The sequence below is a fragment of the Excalfactoria chinensis genome, chromosome 1, assembly GCF_039878825.1.
Source record: "Excalfactoria chinensis isolate bCotChi1 chromosome 1, bCotChi1.hap2, whole genome shotgun sequence".
Classification (NCBI taxonomy): Eukaryota; Metazoa; Chordata; class Aves; order Galliformes; family Phasianidae; genus Excalfactoria; species Excalfactoria chinensis.
In genome coordinates, this window is record NC_092825.1 from 125,021,844 (window position 1) to 125,039,609 (window position 17,766).

At 41.0% G+C, this 17,766-nt stretch overlaps 1 protein-coding gene across 16 annotated transcripts in view; it reads right to left on the bottom strand.

Annotated features, from left to right (window-relative positions):
* Positions 1-2,552: 2,552 nt before the first annotated feature.
* INPP4A (inositol polyphosphate-4-phosphatase type I A) overlaps positions 2,553-17,766 on the bottom strand; it is a 106,473-nt gene continuing 91,259 nt past the window's right edge. For 10 of the 16 annotated variants that reach the window (XM_072335967.1, XM_072335928.1, XM_072336014.1 and 7 more), the window contains 5 exons: positions 16,500-16,640; positions 15,148-15,245; positions 12,789-12,901; positions 12,270-12,424; positions 7,723-9,300 (listed from right to left, as the gene is read on the bottom strand). In XM_072335967.1, coding sequence (XP_072192068.1) covers positions 9,120-9,300; positions 12,270-12,424; positions 12,789-12,901; positions 15,148-15,245; positions 16,500-16,640 — 688 coding nt within the window. In that variant the 3' untranslated portion in view covers positions 7,723-9,119. Of the gene's footprint in view, positions 5,409-7,722; positions 9,301-12,269; positions 12,425-12,788; positions 12,902-15,147; positions 15,246-16,499; positions 16,641-17,766 lie in introns of those variants that run through there. The other 6 variants (XM_072336052.1, XM_072336023.1, XM_072336043.1 and 3 more) reach the window with 1 other exon arrangement.

A 17,766-nucleotide genomic window follows, 5' to 3' on the forward strand; every position in this document is an offset into this window, starting at 1 on the left:
ACACAGCAGCCGGATCCTACTCACATTTGTCTTCCAGTCCAGTCTCTTTTGTGGCTGAGGAATCGGCCTCCAATTCTTTGGGAGCAGCGTGGCGTGGAAATTGATGGAGCTTAAGAAAACAGCAGCAGAAAAAAAACAACCCTTAAGCTTCAGTTTAGAGGGCTGGATGGAGCACCTCCCCTACAAAGACAGGCAGACTGAAGGAGCTGGGCTTGTTCAGCTCGGAGAAGTGAAGGCTGTTGGGTGAGCTCATTGCAGCCTTTCAGTACCTAGCGGGAGCCTATAAACAGGAGAGCCAACTCTTTTCAGTGGTAGATAATAGCAGGAGAAGGGGAAACGGTTTTAAGTTGAAGGATGGAAGATTTAGGTTGGATGTCAGGGGGAAGTTCCTTACTATGAGAGTGGTGAGGAGCTGGCACAGTTTGTACAGAGAGGCTGTGGATGTCCCATCCTTGGAGGTGTTCATGGCCAGGTTGCATGGGGCCCTGGGCAGCCTGGTGTAGTGTTAAATGGGGAGACCGCGTGTGAAAAACACACAGATGTGATCAATAGAGTCACATTAACCCACAGGGGAAAAAAAATCCCTGTAGATTTTGGGGAATTCTGGTTAGAGTAGCACGTTTTTTTCCTAGCACGATGCACCTGAATGAAGCAATCCTCTCTGCTCGGTCCTAATACTCAGCTAAACAGCGCCGCTGTGTGGCTCCGGGAGAGCACAGCAGTGAGCTGCTCAGGTGGCCCACAGGTGTTACGGAATGAACCAGCCCTGCACCGCTCACAGTTTAGACAAGCAGAGGTTCCACGCTAAGTGACAGAATCACAGCACTGCAGGGGTTGGAAGGGACCTCTGGGGATCACTGTGTGCAGCCCCAGCTAAAGCAGGCACCCTGCAGCAGGTCACACAGGTTGGTGTCCAGATGGGGTTTGAATATCTCCAGGGGAGGAGTTCCCACAAGCTCTCTGGGCAGCCTGTACCTGTGCTCTGTCACCCTCACTGTAAATACGTTTTTCCTCACGTTCATACGGAACTCCTATGTTCCAGCTTGTGTCTGTTGGTCCTTGTCATGTTGCTGGGCACCGCTGAAAAGAGCCTGACCTAAAAGAGCCTTGCCCCATCCACTTGACACCCGCCCATTAGATATTTATAAGCACTGATAACACCCCCCTCCTCAGTCTCCTCTTTTCCAGGCTGAACAGCCCCAGGTCTCTTGGCCTTTCCTCATACAGGAGATATTCCAGGCCTCTAATCATCTTTGCAGCCCTAAAACAACAGACGTGTTCACTAAGCTGCCTGATTTTGTCCTCTGACGACAGCTGAGGGAGTAAGAGATGGGTAAGAGAAAAAACAGCAACTCAGCTTCCAGCATCCCAGTCAACCAGCTCGTGCAGCAGAGCTGAAACAATGATCCAGAGTAGAAGAGCGATGTACCAAAGGGCAGAGGGGGCAGGCAGCAAAGGAGACCTTGTCCACACACTGTGTCAAACAGCTCAAACTGGAGCAGCACCTGCAGGGATGGGAGTACCAAATGCTGCCTCCTTCCCTGCCCTGGCAGTGGGAGAAAGAAGCCCAGGCCATGCTGCCCCAACAGCAACTCATCAGCAAACCTCAATACAGAAATCACAGAGTCATTAAGGTTGCGCGCTGTAGTCACCTACCTCCAGAGACCATTCCCACACAGATGTCGCAGTCTTATCTTCATCCAGAAAGTGCAGGAAAAGATCTAGAAGTTGCATGAAACTCCTCCAAATGCAGGCAAGAAATAGAGACAAATCCAAGATACTCACGTAGTATCCACAGCCCAAAGGCCATGAAGGTGTGAACAGCGTCACAGCGCTTAAAGAAGCGCATTGCTATTTCTCATATTTTGCTTTGTGTCCTCTTGGCGTTGCGCCTATTGAAACGTCCCCTCCAATGTCAGAGTACATCTCAAGCTGTAAGAATCTACATTTACATCAGGTCAGCCTTTCTGAAGCAGTGAGCACCCTTTGGTGGGAGGCTGTGCCAGAGCATCAAGCCTTGAAGGCTGTGGCTGGAGCAGCGAGAGACCGGAGAGCAGTCAGTGCTGCCAGCAGCCCCTCGAAGCAAGGGGACAACCTCAGGACGTGCCCATGCTCCTCCTTAGAGCTGGAGGTATGCAGCCTGCCTGAATTCTGAGTCGCTTTGGGTTGTCTCCATGGGCACACGTACATCAGCTGTAGTGAGAGACCAGACAAACATCCAACACTTATTCTAAAGGAATCTTTCTTCCACAAGAAAGAAACCGACTGTTTTCCTATCTGTAAGGAGCCCTTCCACTTGGGCATTACTCTGCATTGTATGCTCAGCAGCATCTGAAGACGTGTCCTTGTGTGGTTGCATTGGTGGTCGCACGGTGTAGCTGCACGCGGGCTGGGTGGTTTGTGGATCAAGACCAACTTATCCTTACTGAACAGCAGCAACCAGCAGTGCTGTAGGCATGAGCTGATTGAAGGGCAGACAAAGCACACCAAGCCCAGCAACCTGAAAGTGCTGATTAGTTTACCCAGGAAAGCAACAGAAGTAAGCCACCTCGTTACTCTTGTCAGTTCTTTATTGGTATTCATCCTAAAGACTAGCACATGTACAGCATACATGGATTGGATGAACTAGGATATATAAAACAGTAGCCATATGTTTATGATATATTAATACTGCCCAAAACCAAATAAATAAAAATATTTCAATGCACAAAGCTTGGCAAATACAACCGTGTTGGGACAAAACAGTGTCGTATTATACAATAATTTTACATGTATAAATGAAACAAAAGGCAACTGTGCTGTAAATACTTTCACAGAACATACACAGAACATACTCGGCAACTCAGGTTCCTTCGTCTTTTTACCTTGGTATGTTTTATGGTTTAAAAAACGTACTCGAAAAAGAACATTAGACAGAACTTCATTTTACAGTAATCCTTAAGTTTTCGTCTCTCCTGTGCAACAGAAAAGCTTACTTCAGCCTTGTGAAGTGTCCTCTGTGGGTTTCAAGTTTCACAGTTTGTCTTTGTTGATGGACTGCTCAACACCTCCCCGCTCGCTCCGCCCAATAGAAGCCATTGGTGTGCATTGCGCCGACAGCGCTGTACCTGCAACACGGCGGCTGGACAACGATGCTCTGCATGGAAGTAGGCTAAAATATCCTACTGCTTTAAAGAGGTGAGCAAAAACCACGCGCACACAACGCTGGGGAACTTCCCATTCTATCTGGTGTATCTTTGTACAAAAACAAGTAGAGGATCACTAAGCTCTAGAGCAGACCTAATGACCGCGGGCCACCATCTAAGAGAGTGGCTCCGTTAACTGCAACCATAGACCTCTTGTTTTCTTGTGAAGCTGAACACCAGAAGACTTTTAGTGTAACCATATAGGACTTGAACTATTAACTGTGTCTGAAATATACAAAATAAAACTATCAACTCATAAAAACCAAGGGATATCGAGACTATCGTTCATACAAAAATAAACGCAGCTTTTAATAACGGGCCAGGGGCTGAAGGTGGAGCAGAACTAACAGAATAGCGTCTAAAGAAATCTCACTGCAATGGCTTTCACCAAGCATTTGTTTGTATATTAAAAAAGAACAAAAAGCAACACAACTTTTAAGTGGAGGACGAGGTTTGCAGCTTCCCAAGGGCCCGTCCTACTGCAGAAGGAGCTTAGAACTGGGAAAGGAACTACAAATGCATTGAGTTTGCACAGCATTTCCCCCCCTCCTCCTAGAATGACTGCAGTAACGCTAATGCCCTGGTTGAGCAGAACTCTCTTGGCTGGCTTTGTGACACGCTGCTCAGTGTCAGGCTGCTAAAAGCAAAATGCAAAAGCTGCTGGACTTAAAAACCCCCAAACCTACGTGGGAGCAGAATGAACATGGCTGATAGAGCAGTGACAGCACAGACAAACATCAGTGGGAGGGAGAAAGAAACCGGAAAACAGCCATATACTTACCTGGCTGTTGCTACTTTCACAAGAACAAATGACCAGCTTCTCTATTCTACAGCTCATAGGCCTCAGAAACAAGAGGGGTAGGGCACAGTGGGCTGAATGAAGCCAGCCAGGAATGCTTTAATCCTGTTCAGATGCAGAACTTAACACTTAGCTGCTTTTTAAGAACGTATCCTCTACCTTCAAGGCGTCCTTTCGGAGATGACTTCCAAGGAGTTGTACTGAACCTTTATGAAATGCTATTGAAGTGACAGCCTATCAGGCCTTAGCCTTAAGCTAGAACACACCTGAGGTTCTCATGCATTGGCACATGAGTTACGTTCCATCACAATGAGCAAAACTTAACAAATGTAACGTTTTTGTTAGGCAGTAAGGGGGATGTTGGGTACTTTAAGCATTTTTAAGTTGACAGGTACTGATAAAAAACAAACACCCATTTAAAAAATGCAATGCCCCGACATCCTAATGCTTACAATCCAGAAGCAATATAAAAAGCCATGGATAAAGGAGCACACTGATTGATATACACTACCATGGAACACAATGAACACGTCGTAGAGGGGAAGGGCTGGAAGAACTGTCGCTGCCATTAATTGATTAACATCATTATGTTTTGAAACGCTTTCTAAATTGGTTAACATTTGCTCAAGTCCTTTTGTGCTAAAAATGACCAGAATTTGTCTTTATCTGGACAGAACTACAAACTGGACCTCATAGGCCCGGCCTTTTTATTTATTATTCTTTTCATATTTCAAGATGGCATCCTATATACAGTGAAATAACTTATACTCCTGGCTGCTATTGTGCCGATTATTTTTAGGAGTTAAACATCTGTTTCTTGACTGCAATACTGCATCCTGCTGTTATTAGACTGCCTACGGTCCGGTCCCTTTTTATTTACAAAGGTTGGGTTTTACTCTCGGTTTGATAAAGTGACGAAAAGTTCGGTCTGAAGTCAGCTCAGTGTAGAAAGATGTAGGTGAAGCAGCTGCCTCAATGCCATTCGCAAAGTCCTTGCCCATCCAGGAGGTACCCGGCTATTTGCATGTAGGTAATTATTAAGTAGCACAATATCTGCTCATCTTACATACACTGAAGGCTATTTAAATGGGCAGAGTCACCACACTATTCTCAAGCTAAGGTGTCAGAATAACTGTTACTATAGACTCCAATTTGGTAAGTAACATGCTCCATATAGCCTAGTGAAACGTACAGAAAGGTTATTGATCTGGTCTGGAGGACAGAATCATGTATTTAGTCTAGAGTGCAGCCACACGTCTTAATGGTACAGCAATTAAAGGACATAAGATGCTTATGTTTCAACTTTTCCATAAGTTCCTTCTGGAGGCCTGTAATACTTTGGGAAAGCCTTCAGTTGCAGGGAATTAAACGCATACTTGCGACATCCAACATTCTTCATTGTATTTTCTCGCCGACACCCCTCACTGGGGAAAAAAAACAAGCACAAAAAAATGACAGCAGTAAAACGGAAAAAAAGAAAAAGAAAAAAAAAAAAAAGAAAAAAAAGAAAAGAAAAAGAAGACTTAAACTAAGATGAAATGAACTGGTTATTTCATAGCATTAACAAAAAGTTGGTTATATTTAATGAGCGCTTAATTAATTTGCCACTGCAAATATTAAAGATGATGACTCCTCATACAATGCTAGTAAGAAGCACACAGAATGGACACATGCTATGTCTGATTGCTAGTTTTGCATTTCTAAAAAGCAGCAGTGCATCTACTGAGAAAGTTCTTTTACAAAGGTTTCATGTATTTCAGGGTACGCTGTTGCGGTGTTCACGTGCCTCTTCATTGCACAGGGGATCCCAAAAGATCGCTTAAATGCAGTTCTGCTAATTCATTAGTATGTTATGCTGAAATAGAAAGACTGTCCATCTCTCAACAGGAGCTTTATTTTATTGTTCCCTGTACGACAGAGCTAACAGAACTTACTTAAGAATTAGAGCTGATATAAAAATAATGGCTTTCCAGTTATCTTCACATGCATAAATTGACTTGAAAACCAACACACTCTAAAATAAACAACCACCAGGAAATGGCAGCTTTGTATTGGCTGCATTGACAGCCATCACCCCAATGGAACAAAGCTGTGCAGAATCTGGGAGTCCAGCTTCTACCCAATGCTTTGGTGCAAGCGCCCCATATTACAAAGAGGTTCTGTGCTACAATAAAAAATGATTCCACTTATAAGGCTTCATTACGATTGTAAATCTACTTCAATTCCAAAACAGACGTACAAAGAGGAAGCACTGTGTTTTAAATATATATGATAAATCAATTTAGTCTCATGTCAGAACGTGTTCTGATAGAGAACAGAAACCTAAACATTGATTTAATAGTAAAAGTTCATGGCAAAGTGTACAGTACACAATCTTACAGTGGGAATGTCCCACTAACCCTGTCCTGGAGATGGCTGCAGCAGGTACCAGCTAAACAGAGCCCATCTGACTCACAAGGAGGGTTTGGATTCTGCTTCAGTTTGTCAGCTCCCTGCCGTTTCTGATCTCACTGTTCCTCCAATTTGGGTTAATCACATTGACCGTAGCCCTGCTACTTACCAACCACCTAGTTTAACTTCATAGAACACTGAACGCCTTCACTGCAGTTAACAGCGTATGTTTGAAATCTGTCTCTCAGTATATTCTGTGGCTGTCCTACAGAATGGGCTGTACCTTGTGACACTGTTTCTGTGACACTGTTTAGTGTCAGATCCCCCAAAGACTGCTGCGAATCGATCCGTCCAGGATTGGCAGAAAATATGTTTCAGAGTAGTAATGAAAACATCAGATTTGAATAAAAAAATACAGGATGCCAGCTGAGAATTTTGAATTGCAAGTGAATAATTCTGCTCATTTCTCACCCCGCTGCCTACATTACCCATGTCCCTCTATGGCACAGATGGCCTACAGTCACAGTGATAAAGATGAACTTCCCCTCTTTTGCATGCTGCGGAGCTTCTGGAGGCACATGAGCTGTAAGCACTGTGTCATTTTAAATCTGAGTCCCAGAATGAAAGCACAGACTGAGCTACAGAAGAAACAATGAAAACTTGCCCCAAGCAAAGGGTAAGAAAAAACCCATCTCGTTGTCTTCAAAAGGTCTCAGCTTTCACTGTATATTAATTTAAAGGTGGTCTTGTTTCACGCCTAATCTTGGACAACAACAGTAAACAAGCAAAAGTTTATACTACATTTAAAACAGACTTAATAACATCAGGGAGCTCAGTGGAGACACCCCTACTAAAGTTACTTTCACATCTTGGTAGACTGAACCCAGGACACTCACCGGCAAGGCTGCAGTGAACCTAATCACCTTTTACTGCATAAAAAGTCAACTTTGGTACTCATAGCAAACAAAACAACCTTCATCAGAAAGAAGAAATGATTTGCACTGAGATGCAGCGGAACTGGATGGCAGCACAGGATGTGGAAACGTCCAATACCATCACACCATGATTTTAAAACCCATGAGCAGTAAGGCTTTGCTGCCATTCATTACGATTCAAAACAAACAGGATAAATGCTTAAACATACACATACACTGTCTGTGGGCTTTCTTTACTTTTGAAAACAAAGTTGGAAGAATAGTGAGAAGAATATCAGGTGATAATGTACTGTACAGTCTTCTTTCACGAAGACACAGGAACAACCATGTACTTTGTTTAGTTAGAATAGTTACCAAATTTAGGATTTTAGCCTTTTTATTTATTTATTTAAACTATGCTTTTCTCTTTTTTAAGCGTACCTCCTTCAGGAGCTTTCAAAATACATTACAATTGATCATATAAGCTATAGCTATCTATGTTTTCTCAGCAAGTAAATAATAGTAGAAATTAGAAATCACAGTACTAGCGGAGTTCTCCTTGGTCATCGAGCTCAACATTCTGTCATCTTAGGCACCAAGCAAACTAAATCCCTTTACGAGTTTAGCAAACTATGTTACATGAGGTTAGTTTCTCAATGAACTATTGCTATTGACAAGCACTTCCAGACTACCACATCAACAGAATCCACCACTTTGATCAGGCCTACCCCAGTCAGATGTTAGATACAGATGGCGTCCACCAAATTTCTTCCACAATTGTTCTGCATGACTAAACTAGGCAAATTTCTTCAGTATCGCCATGTTGATAAATACCATCACGTGTTTACCTCTTAAGTCACTGTCTATCATCGTCATAATTTATTAAAGCTCTCCAACACTCAAAAATTGAAATAACAGTAATATTTAGTCTAGTGCCATTAACACAAAGCCTAATGGAAAACCTCAAGCCCACCTAAATAATGGAGCTAATTACTGCCTTCCTTTCTTGCCTGAAATATTCTAGACTAACTTCAATAGGATGATACTGACCCTGTTTCAGAATAAGTTATAGAACAAAGCACCTGAAACAGACAGTGGATCATTAGTAGGCTCTGCCAATTACATCATCTCGCTAACCAGAAATCATTACCTTTTTGTCTTTAATATATTACAAAATGCAGACCTATAAATATAGTGAAATAATCCTGCATGCAGCACACTCCAAGTTGTTTTTCAGTGGATACACTAGTCTACTGGAACATACGTAACCACGAGAAAGGAACAAGACTATGGTTCTACAAACTGCATAATAAGAGTTTGGATATTATGCTTTGAAATAAAGGTACAAATTTGTTTACTTCTTTAAATAAATTTCTTATAATTTCTTATAAACCCCACCCATATATATATATACTTTTTAATTTTTCTCTTCATAGCTTGTAAAAACGAAAGGCAAGATTAGCATACACCCTGAATATATAAAAGATACAAATTCTTTTCGGAGTTCCTTTCTCTGGAATACATGAAACAAGTAACACAAAACTATATTTGGTAAGAGATCTTCAGGCCGGCCAAAGTAACGAGGTAACAGGCCAAATGTCAGACTATGTTACAAGCACTGAAAGCAGAACAGTAATTTAAAGTTTCAATACAATTCCTCTTGATAAAATAATTTGATGTATATTTACAGTTTCGTACAATAGAAACGTAAAATTGTAAGGCATAATAATAATTCTTGGCAGACAATGTTATGACACATTCTTTTGTCCAGCAGGTACCAAGTGGCAATACACGTTCAAGCAATTTTTGTTTTTGTTTTTAACCTTATCTTCACTTGCAACGTAATCTGGCCACCAGGTACGCTATGCTCAGAAACAGCCACACAATCAGTAAATTGGGGCTGAGAGCTAGTAAAGGAATAGAGTAGAGGAGGCTGGGATCTAGTCTGAAATCTCGGATGGGCACCAAGCCACTCAAGTTCTTCTGGGTGACTACCTCCCGTGTTCCAATGCTGTGAAAAGGAAGAAGGTTGGGAGGAGGGAAAATAAAACAGAAAAGAAGGTGGACATGCAAATGAATGCATAAAAAGAGATGGCAACGCAGAGTGGGCAAGAAGATGAAAGAAACATGGAAGAAGCCACAACGAAACCAGAATATGAAGTAAAGAAAAACAGGGAAAACATCTCAAAAATATATATCAGCACAATTACAGATAAAAGGAGAGGGAAAGAGAATAAAAGAGAAAAATAAGAAAGAAGTACTGTAGTCTACTGAAAATAAACACATGTAGGTTGAACATTAATGGTTTTCCATGTTCATTCTTTCAGATTACCGAGCAATATCCCATGCAGCTCTGCCATGCTTCTGCGTGCTGCAAAAAAGTGGAGCTCTGAAAAGCAAGCTGAACATGAATAACCATTGTAGTATTTGACCCTTTCAAACATCTTTCCACGTGAGCTGCAGTGAAATACTTCAACCTCTTAACTAAATGCTCAATATGTAAACTAAAAAAAACCAACACAAACAAAAAAAAACCCAACCCAAACCAGCCACTTGATTTTCTACTTCAAAATGAATTCAAGTGTGTATTGATACACTTTTCAAAGCGTGTGTTTCTGAAGCACCTCAGTGTACACATGTGAAGGGAAGATGCTGCACAGCCCACCTCGCTGTGCCCCTGATGCTTACATTGCTTTGAGCACAGGCCTATTTGCTTACTCATGTCCAATTCTGTTTTTGGATTACAGAATCTGTCCTCAGAGCTCCCACTGTGCCAGGGAAAAACTTCATACCCCTGATGCACTGACAGTATGTTTAAACAAATTAAAACCCAGCAGTGCTATGGATATTTCCCAAGGCTCAGGAACAGTCCTGTATTTTTGCTCAACTGAAAATATGTTTTATCAAAAACAAAGCATGAGTCCTGCACCATTTCTTGAGATGTTTGTATTCCAGATCGAACCAAGCCTTACTTTTTTAGTACAATTACATACATCGAGTGAGATCCAGATTAAATGAAAAAAGGTATTTTTTCCAAAGCTCTAGAAGTAATCTGTAAATCTTCTACCTCCTACATAAGACATCTAGGTCAAGTCATCCTGTCCAGGTCAAAACGGTTTTGGGTGGAGTCGGGCTTCTATATATTGAGCCTAGAGACTCAATGACCCTTGTGGGTCCCCCTTCCAACTTGCAATATTCTATATTTGTTCCATAACCCTGTCCCTCCATTTAAGCTTTTTTTTAATTCTTGGCCATTGTTCTCAAATAGAATTGGAGAATATATTTAAACAAACAAACAAGCAACCTACCCTAAAAAGCAATGAGACGTGAGGAAGAAACAGCAATCAGCTTGATGAAAACCCACCTAGTCTTAGTATTCCATCAGGATTAGTCAGCATTTGTTCTGTATAATTCCTCTTATTTAACAGAAGAAGAGCAAGCCACAGCTTTCATCTGTTAAAGCAAGTTCCTGACATTGCTGGAACATGCTAGCCAAAGGCTTTGATTAAACTGGCCCACTTTCAATACCTGATGTAGGACAACATGAAGCAATGTGTTTCTTGTGTCAATGTTTTATCTGATAGGGTATTAAATTAAACTGATGGTATAGAGGCCCAACACAATGTTGTTATTAATCTCTGTCTGTACTGTGACCCTGACTGCATCAAAAATATTAACTTGTTAACTAACATAAAGAAAATTACGAGATCCCTACTGTTATACTTGTCCAGTTTTTATTCTTACTAAATAAGTAACTTGGTTAAAACTGCACAACCAAGTTTTTTTCTTTCAGATGTTTATGTCAACAAGTTGCACAGTTTAAACAAGGTATTTGAGAGTCACTCAGCTCTGTTTTAAAGTCAATAACTTCTCCCTCACCAGCTATGCTGAGCTGCCTTTGCTTCAAATGTCAACTTTTAACCAATCTCTGGATGCACAGTTTTCATATACGCTATTAATTTTGTAACAGTCCAACAAAAAGTGAACATAAAAAGGCCCAGTGATGTCCAGTTAGACATTGGAATGAAAAACAAGTTTTTAGTATAAGAGGCTGCGAGCGCTAATTATATGAGACATTTTCTTTCTAAGTACCCAAAGAGTAAGAAAGGGTCAAACAGCAAAAACATACAGAAAGGATAAGAGAATTGAACACTCTAGAGAATTTGGTGAGAAGACACACAGTACAGTACATTCAGTAAGAGTGAATGTTGAAAAACAGGACTGAACAGCATTGTTGAACTACATAAATAAAGACTAAAGCTAGATTTCTTATCCTTTCTTTTGGTATGTGAGTTACGGAGTTTTCCAGCAGTGCTTGAAACAAGGCATTGAACAACAGTAAACAGATTTGTTTTTAGTACAGTATTGAATTCTGCAAACATCTCTGCTGCTTCAGAATACAGAACATCATTATACTGGTACGACAATAGCACACTGACACACGCTGTGATGAAATTGGATTGCTGCACTGTGAAACACCCATACTGACGTTTTGCCCGGTGAGCAAAGTGTTTCACTGCTGAAGAATACATGTGTCAAACCAGTGCAAACTGCAGGAGTCTGTGTTTCAAAGAACAGTATGCATCTCTGAGAAATCAGTCAGCTGATGCCTGATCTAGAACTAAGAAACCCAGTGCAATGACATCAGCAATGTCATCATCAAACAACTTTCAAAGAAGCACCAGCATCCAGTTCTGTAAAGCTCAGCATTAACTGCAAACTTGTTTTCATATGCTTCTCTGAAAACTTCCAGTTCACTACTGAAAACTAAAACCCACCTGACGCAAACCTGGTAAGGACTAGCTTCACCAGTGTAACTCCCTAAGACGTGCAAGCAAGGGATGAATCCTAACAACTGGTCTTGCAGATTTTTTGGCTTTGTTTTACTGCTTGTTTCTTTTGATAGAAACAGAGACCAGCTCTCCTCTGCAGTTTGCATGGTTCCTTATTTAGGACTAAGTGACACAGTAAAACTCTTACCTCCTCATACACTCGAGAGCCTGGGTGAAGACCTGTGGAGCCATTCCGTGTTCATGCTGTAGGATCAAACACTGCTCCAGGGTGACCGACATAGCAGTCCTATCCTTGGCGCTTTTACAGCTTGTAAACCGAACCCCATTTAGTCTGCGGCATATCTAGAAACAGGATACACAATCGATCATTCTTTCCTCAAGCATAACCTTCTCCCAGAGAACACAGCACACCTGCATTTCTCCTCTTTAAAGAGATATAAATCCTGTGCAGGACTCTGATGCCAAAAACTGTCCTCTGTGGTACAGCAGTACTTTGTTACTTGAGTTGTAAAGAAAATAATGATGTGCAAAAAAAATCCTTTTCCTTACTTCCCCGTGGCTGAATTCCAAAGGAGGTTCAACCAGACATTTCCAAGCTAACGCACACAAGTGAAGAAATCTGATTATATCAGTAATAAAAGTATAAACTATGCACGTATACTGAAAATCAACTGAACTATAGAGAAATACTCAGATTACTAAATACCTCAGCAGCTTGCCAAAGGATATCAACATTCTTATTTTTCCTTGCGTGTACATTTTGTCCCAGAAACCTTAACAGTTCAGGCAGGCACGTCTGACTACGAGATCGAGGTAGACCTAGAATACAAACAAAACCAACACCACTTTCTTTTTTAGCTGTATTCAACACTTTCACAAAGATCAGTTGCATGAGAAATGCTCCTATATGCCCACTGGAAATACAGTCGTGTTTTCTTCAAACCATCAAAGCTCACAACTAACTCGATACTTAATTACAAAGTACCTCCAAAAACCAAAATTCATGTTTAATAAAACTCTACTGGAAATATATTTTCGTGTCGTCTAAAACTTCAGGGGTTCAGAATGTGATACGGCAACACAGTAACAGAGGGAATGAAGGGAATAAGACTGGTATAGTATCTTGTTTTATGTCTCCCAGATGTACTTGCATTGATGCGTATTCAGAACTACACAGAAACATGGCACTGCCCCCCTCAGAGGTGATGGGACTTCATGTTCAGGGAAAATCTTTCATGATGCATTGTTCTGGAAGGGAACACCTACGAGATGCCAGCAGATACGTCACTAAGTCACTCTGCCACCTGCCCCCAGAAGGATCTGTTTGTATGTTTGTTTCAGTTTTTCACAGAGCATCTCTAACCCACCTCTAACACACCTCTAACCCACCTCTAACCCACCTCTAACACACCTCTAACCCACCTCTAACCCACCTCTAACCCACCTCTAACCCACCTCTAACCCACCTCTAACACATCTGCTGGGACACTTGCGTGAGTTTTTTTTCCAAACTTCTACTCAAAACTTATTCTTAATATTTATAACCACAAAATATTTGTCCTAGCTGGACTGGAAGATCAGGTACAGCATGTCCGCATTTACTCAAGAAAAACAGTGAAGCAGAACAAAGTTTTGGCAGAGGGCAGATTTTCCCTCTCAGAGGTATTCACCTCACGTGGCAGGGAGCAGCTCAGTGTTACAACAGGCAGCTGGAGTGAAGGTGGGTGGACACAGAACCGTTCTGCTTTGTTTTGCTGTTAAGGTGCATGTTAATGCCACCCGTCCGACACTGAACATTAATGTTATTCAGAACTTCAAGTGACTTGAAGCAAATCTCTGTTATGAGAAGTGAGTGTTGGTGAAGCTTGAAGTTTTGAAGCCAGTGCTCTTTAAAAGTAAGGGAAAGTAAATATAATGATGTCACAGAGTTAACCATGATAAATGACAAAACAGAGCTCAGAAACATGAAAAAAGAACAAATGATAGGACAGAAAACATACTGCAGGATTAAAGAAAAAAAGGCAAAAGCTAACAGATGGCTACCATCAACATATGCAGTTTGGGAATGAGGGAGAGAAATAAAGGCACGAGATAAGGAAGACTATGGACAGAAAGGAACAGGGAGAAAAGTTGAACAAAAATCAACATAAATCAATCTATTTCTGCAGTTTACAAGACTATCTGATATGGGACCACCTTACAATAAAACACAGCTTGAAATTTTGCAGCTAAAACTTCAGAGAAACTATTATGCTCAATTGCGTGTGACTGGAAAGATGGGGGTGGGGGCTCCCAGGTGCATCAAATACAATGCAGTGTGCCTGGAAGTGTTATAAACTACTTTAGCAAATAGCATTCTAACCATCCCACTGCATGTTGCTGCATTTCTGTTTCTGCAATAAAACTGCTATTTGGGGAACAAGAAATTAGTTCATAAGACGTTTGGTATTAAGAATAACAAATCACTTAATTCTCACAGCTTCTGGGGGGCACCTGTACCAATGTCTCCTAAAAAAAAACAACCATAATAAGCAAGAATTTTCCTTATAGTACCAGTAACATTCAATCTTGCAGCTACTGTCTCTCTTCCAGGTGCTCGACTTCTCTGTCGTTGGCTGCAGATGTGACAATTACAAGCACAAAAGATAGGCAGAGAGGACGTGTTTAAGAGGTCCTCAAAAAAAGGCACTTGCTCTCTGAACAGATCATAAAGAGAACACAACCAAAAACTGCACACAGCAGCGCTGCCGCTATGACCCATCAAACGCACGGCTCCCCCCCTCACAGCAACCTTGCTATGCGGTTCTACATTTATAACATATACAGTGCCACTTAGAAAAAGGTTCAAAAGAAAATTAAGAAAAGTTGTTCAGATTGAACTTTGAAACACTTGAATCCACTCTGCCTGCAAACTAAAACAAAATTCTTACATAGTAAAACGGACTTGTATCGTTTATTTGGAGGTTCGTGACATACAATACTTAAAGAACTAACTTGAAGCAAACAAGCAAGAAAATCGGCCTTATAAGTTCAACTACATTTGCCATTAATTATCAAATACTTACAATCATCGGGCAAAACTTCTTTGAACTGCTCAAAGTACGAATTTAACCGCACTAAGCTTTCCATGTTTATTACTTCTTGCAGTGAGGTGTCTCCAAACCTTTAAAAGGTGAAGAAGGGAAGTTAAGTAAACTTAAGGTAATTTTTCTCCTTTTCTTCAGGACAACTTCACTCGGCAGTATGACAAGAAAACTGTTTAAAGATTCATCCCAAGAAAATGCTAACACTCAAATACAGAGTAAAGCATAGCAGGAAAGAGTTGCAGTGATTCACTCCAGAGAAAGAGAATATACAAGTGTGAGGGGAAATGTGGGAAGGAAGGTAGAAAACATTGTAGAAAATAAAATTTTAACTTTTGTATCCTGCTTTTGAAACTACAAACCCATGTGGTAAATAATTCTGCCAAAATTCAAACTCTGAGTTCAAAAATAATAGCCATGGCAACAGGAGACAGGATCAAGAACTTTGATTTAAGATGTGAATGAGAAATATGGATCCAGGAGTGATAAAATGTGAGAGTAATAAACATCACTGCTGTGATCCACCTCACCTAACTCTATACATATATTTATGTGATGTACATACATATATATACACATACACATCAATATGAACACACACTGTATTGGCATCTACAACTATGGAGTCAACTTGGGCTCCCTTTGTAGGCAACAGCTGGAATGGCTTAGTCTGATGTTTTCTAGTTGTCTACCATCGTACAGCACCACAACATGCCTGTATATGACTTCACTGAGCACTCCATTAAAACAGCAATTGTTAACATACTCCTTAAAAATGCAGCTACAACTGAGGAAACTCTGGTGGCTCCTCCAGAACAGTTTCCCCTAACAATAACTATTACACAGTGACATTTTTCAGCATTATGAGAGCAGTGTTGTGCTATATAAGTAATGCAACAATACATTAAAACAAAGGTCCAGCTAGGTCAAGACCCTGAATTTTGACAGCTTTCCTCCAGAAGAGGAAGCCTAGGGAAGAATACTAAACCACCAGGGCAAATACACAATGATACTCTGAGTAATCTCATCCTCTAATGACACAGAAGTCTTGGGTCAGGAGCAGCACCTCTGCATTAAATATATCTCCTCTTTTGAAACACAAAGCTGTACTAGAAACAAAGCCATGAGGTAAGGACCTTCACAGCTATATGCCACATGAAGAAGTAACTCCTTTAGTTTGTCATCTTTGTTCCACGTTCCCTCGTCTGTGTATTGGAGAAGAAAATGAATTACTGTTAGCAATGCAACAGCGTAACTCCACAGAGACACTCTATCATCAGAATAGGAGACTGCTGAACTGCCATCAAGGCTGAGCTGCAGAAACAAATACCTACTTCTCCGCTAGGGTTTGCTGCTCATTGATCCCCACGTTGAAGAGCACAGGCTGAACCCTCAGTAACATGCCACTTTGAATCTCTCGCGGCAGCAAATCAAACAAGGCGCTTGGCAAAGGGATCCTCACGTTAAATCCATCACTGTGAACAAAGAAAGAAATATTAGATAAAGATTCAAAAGCATCACTCTGAGAATGTGTTATTTCTATGAAGAGGGCTAACCTCCACAAGGCAATCCAATTATTAGGGAAAGTAGTATCAGTCCAAACTGAGGACTTGAAAGAACAGCTACAGCTCGCTCCTAGTTACAAAAAAGCTCTTCTGTTTCAAATACAAACCAGCAACAACCTGCAACATTAATTTTATGTTCTCATGGACATTTCACTCCAATCTGTCAATTTTTTGACTGACGCTGATTTTGCTCTTCTCATTAACACCGCTGCTCTAACAGGACATGGGGAGAAAAAAGCCCAATTTTGACATGACACCATCTTGAGTAAATCAAGATTTGATTTTAAAGTGATAATGGCTGGTGATGATGCATATGCAGAGAAAGATTTCTTTTTAGACACAGTAAACATTGCTGACATTTCAGAGTCGAAGGGCAGAGGCAATGACAGGAGCAACCAGAGCATAAAACAAAGAGAGAGATAAGAAGAACACTGATATGGAACATCACACAGGTTTACAAGCCAGCAGGTTTACCTTGGGCCTACTGAGCCAAGGCAAAGAGCACTGAGTGCTTTACATCTTGGTAAATGTGAGGTAATACCCATAACATCAATGCATACCACCTTAGATCTGCTACAGGCTGACATACGGTTAAAGATGTTACAGGTTGCTAGGACAAAAGTCACTCTGATCTGAGTGCTGTGCTTTAATCTAGCACCAGCAGGATCTTAAGTTCAAGTCATTATAGTTCAACTTTCCTATGATATTTTTTTCTGCTCACAAGACACTGCCATCACATATACTCAAGTACAGCAAAAGAGCTCTTGCAAGTACTTAGAGCAATCAAAATTGGTACGTCCCACATTTACGCTGGATAGAAGTACAAATCACGTGCTGTGACAGAAAGTAAAAAGCCTGTTCTCATTTCTAAATGCAAAGCTCCCAACCGTTTGCACCAAAATAAATAAGTATGGTTTCCTCTTCTCATTCCAAGGTAAAATCTCTACAGCAAAGCTATCAGCCCCAAGTGTAGTGAAGGCTGTTTTTCTCTTGATTTATGTCCTATGGTTGACAGTAGGTTTTAACTAAAGATTTT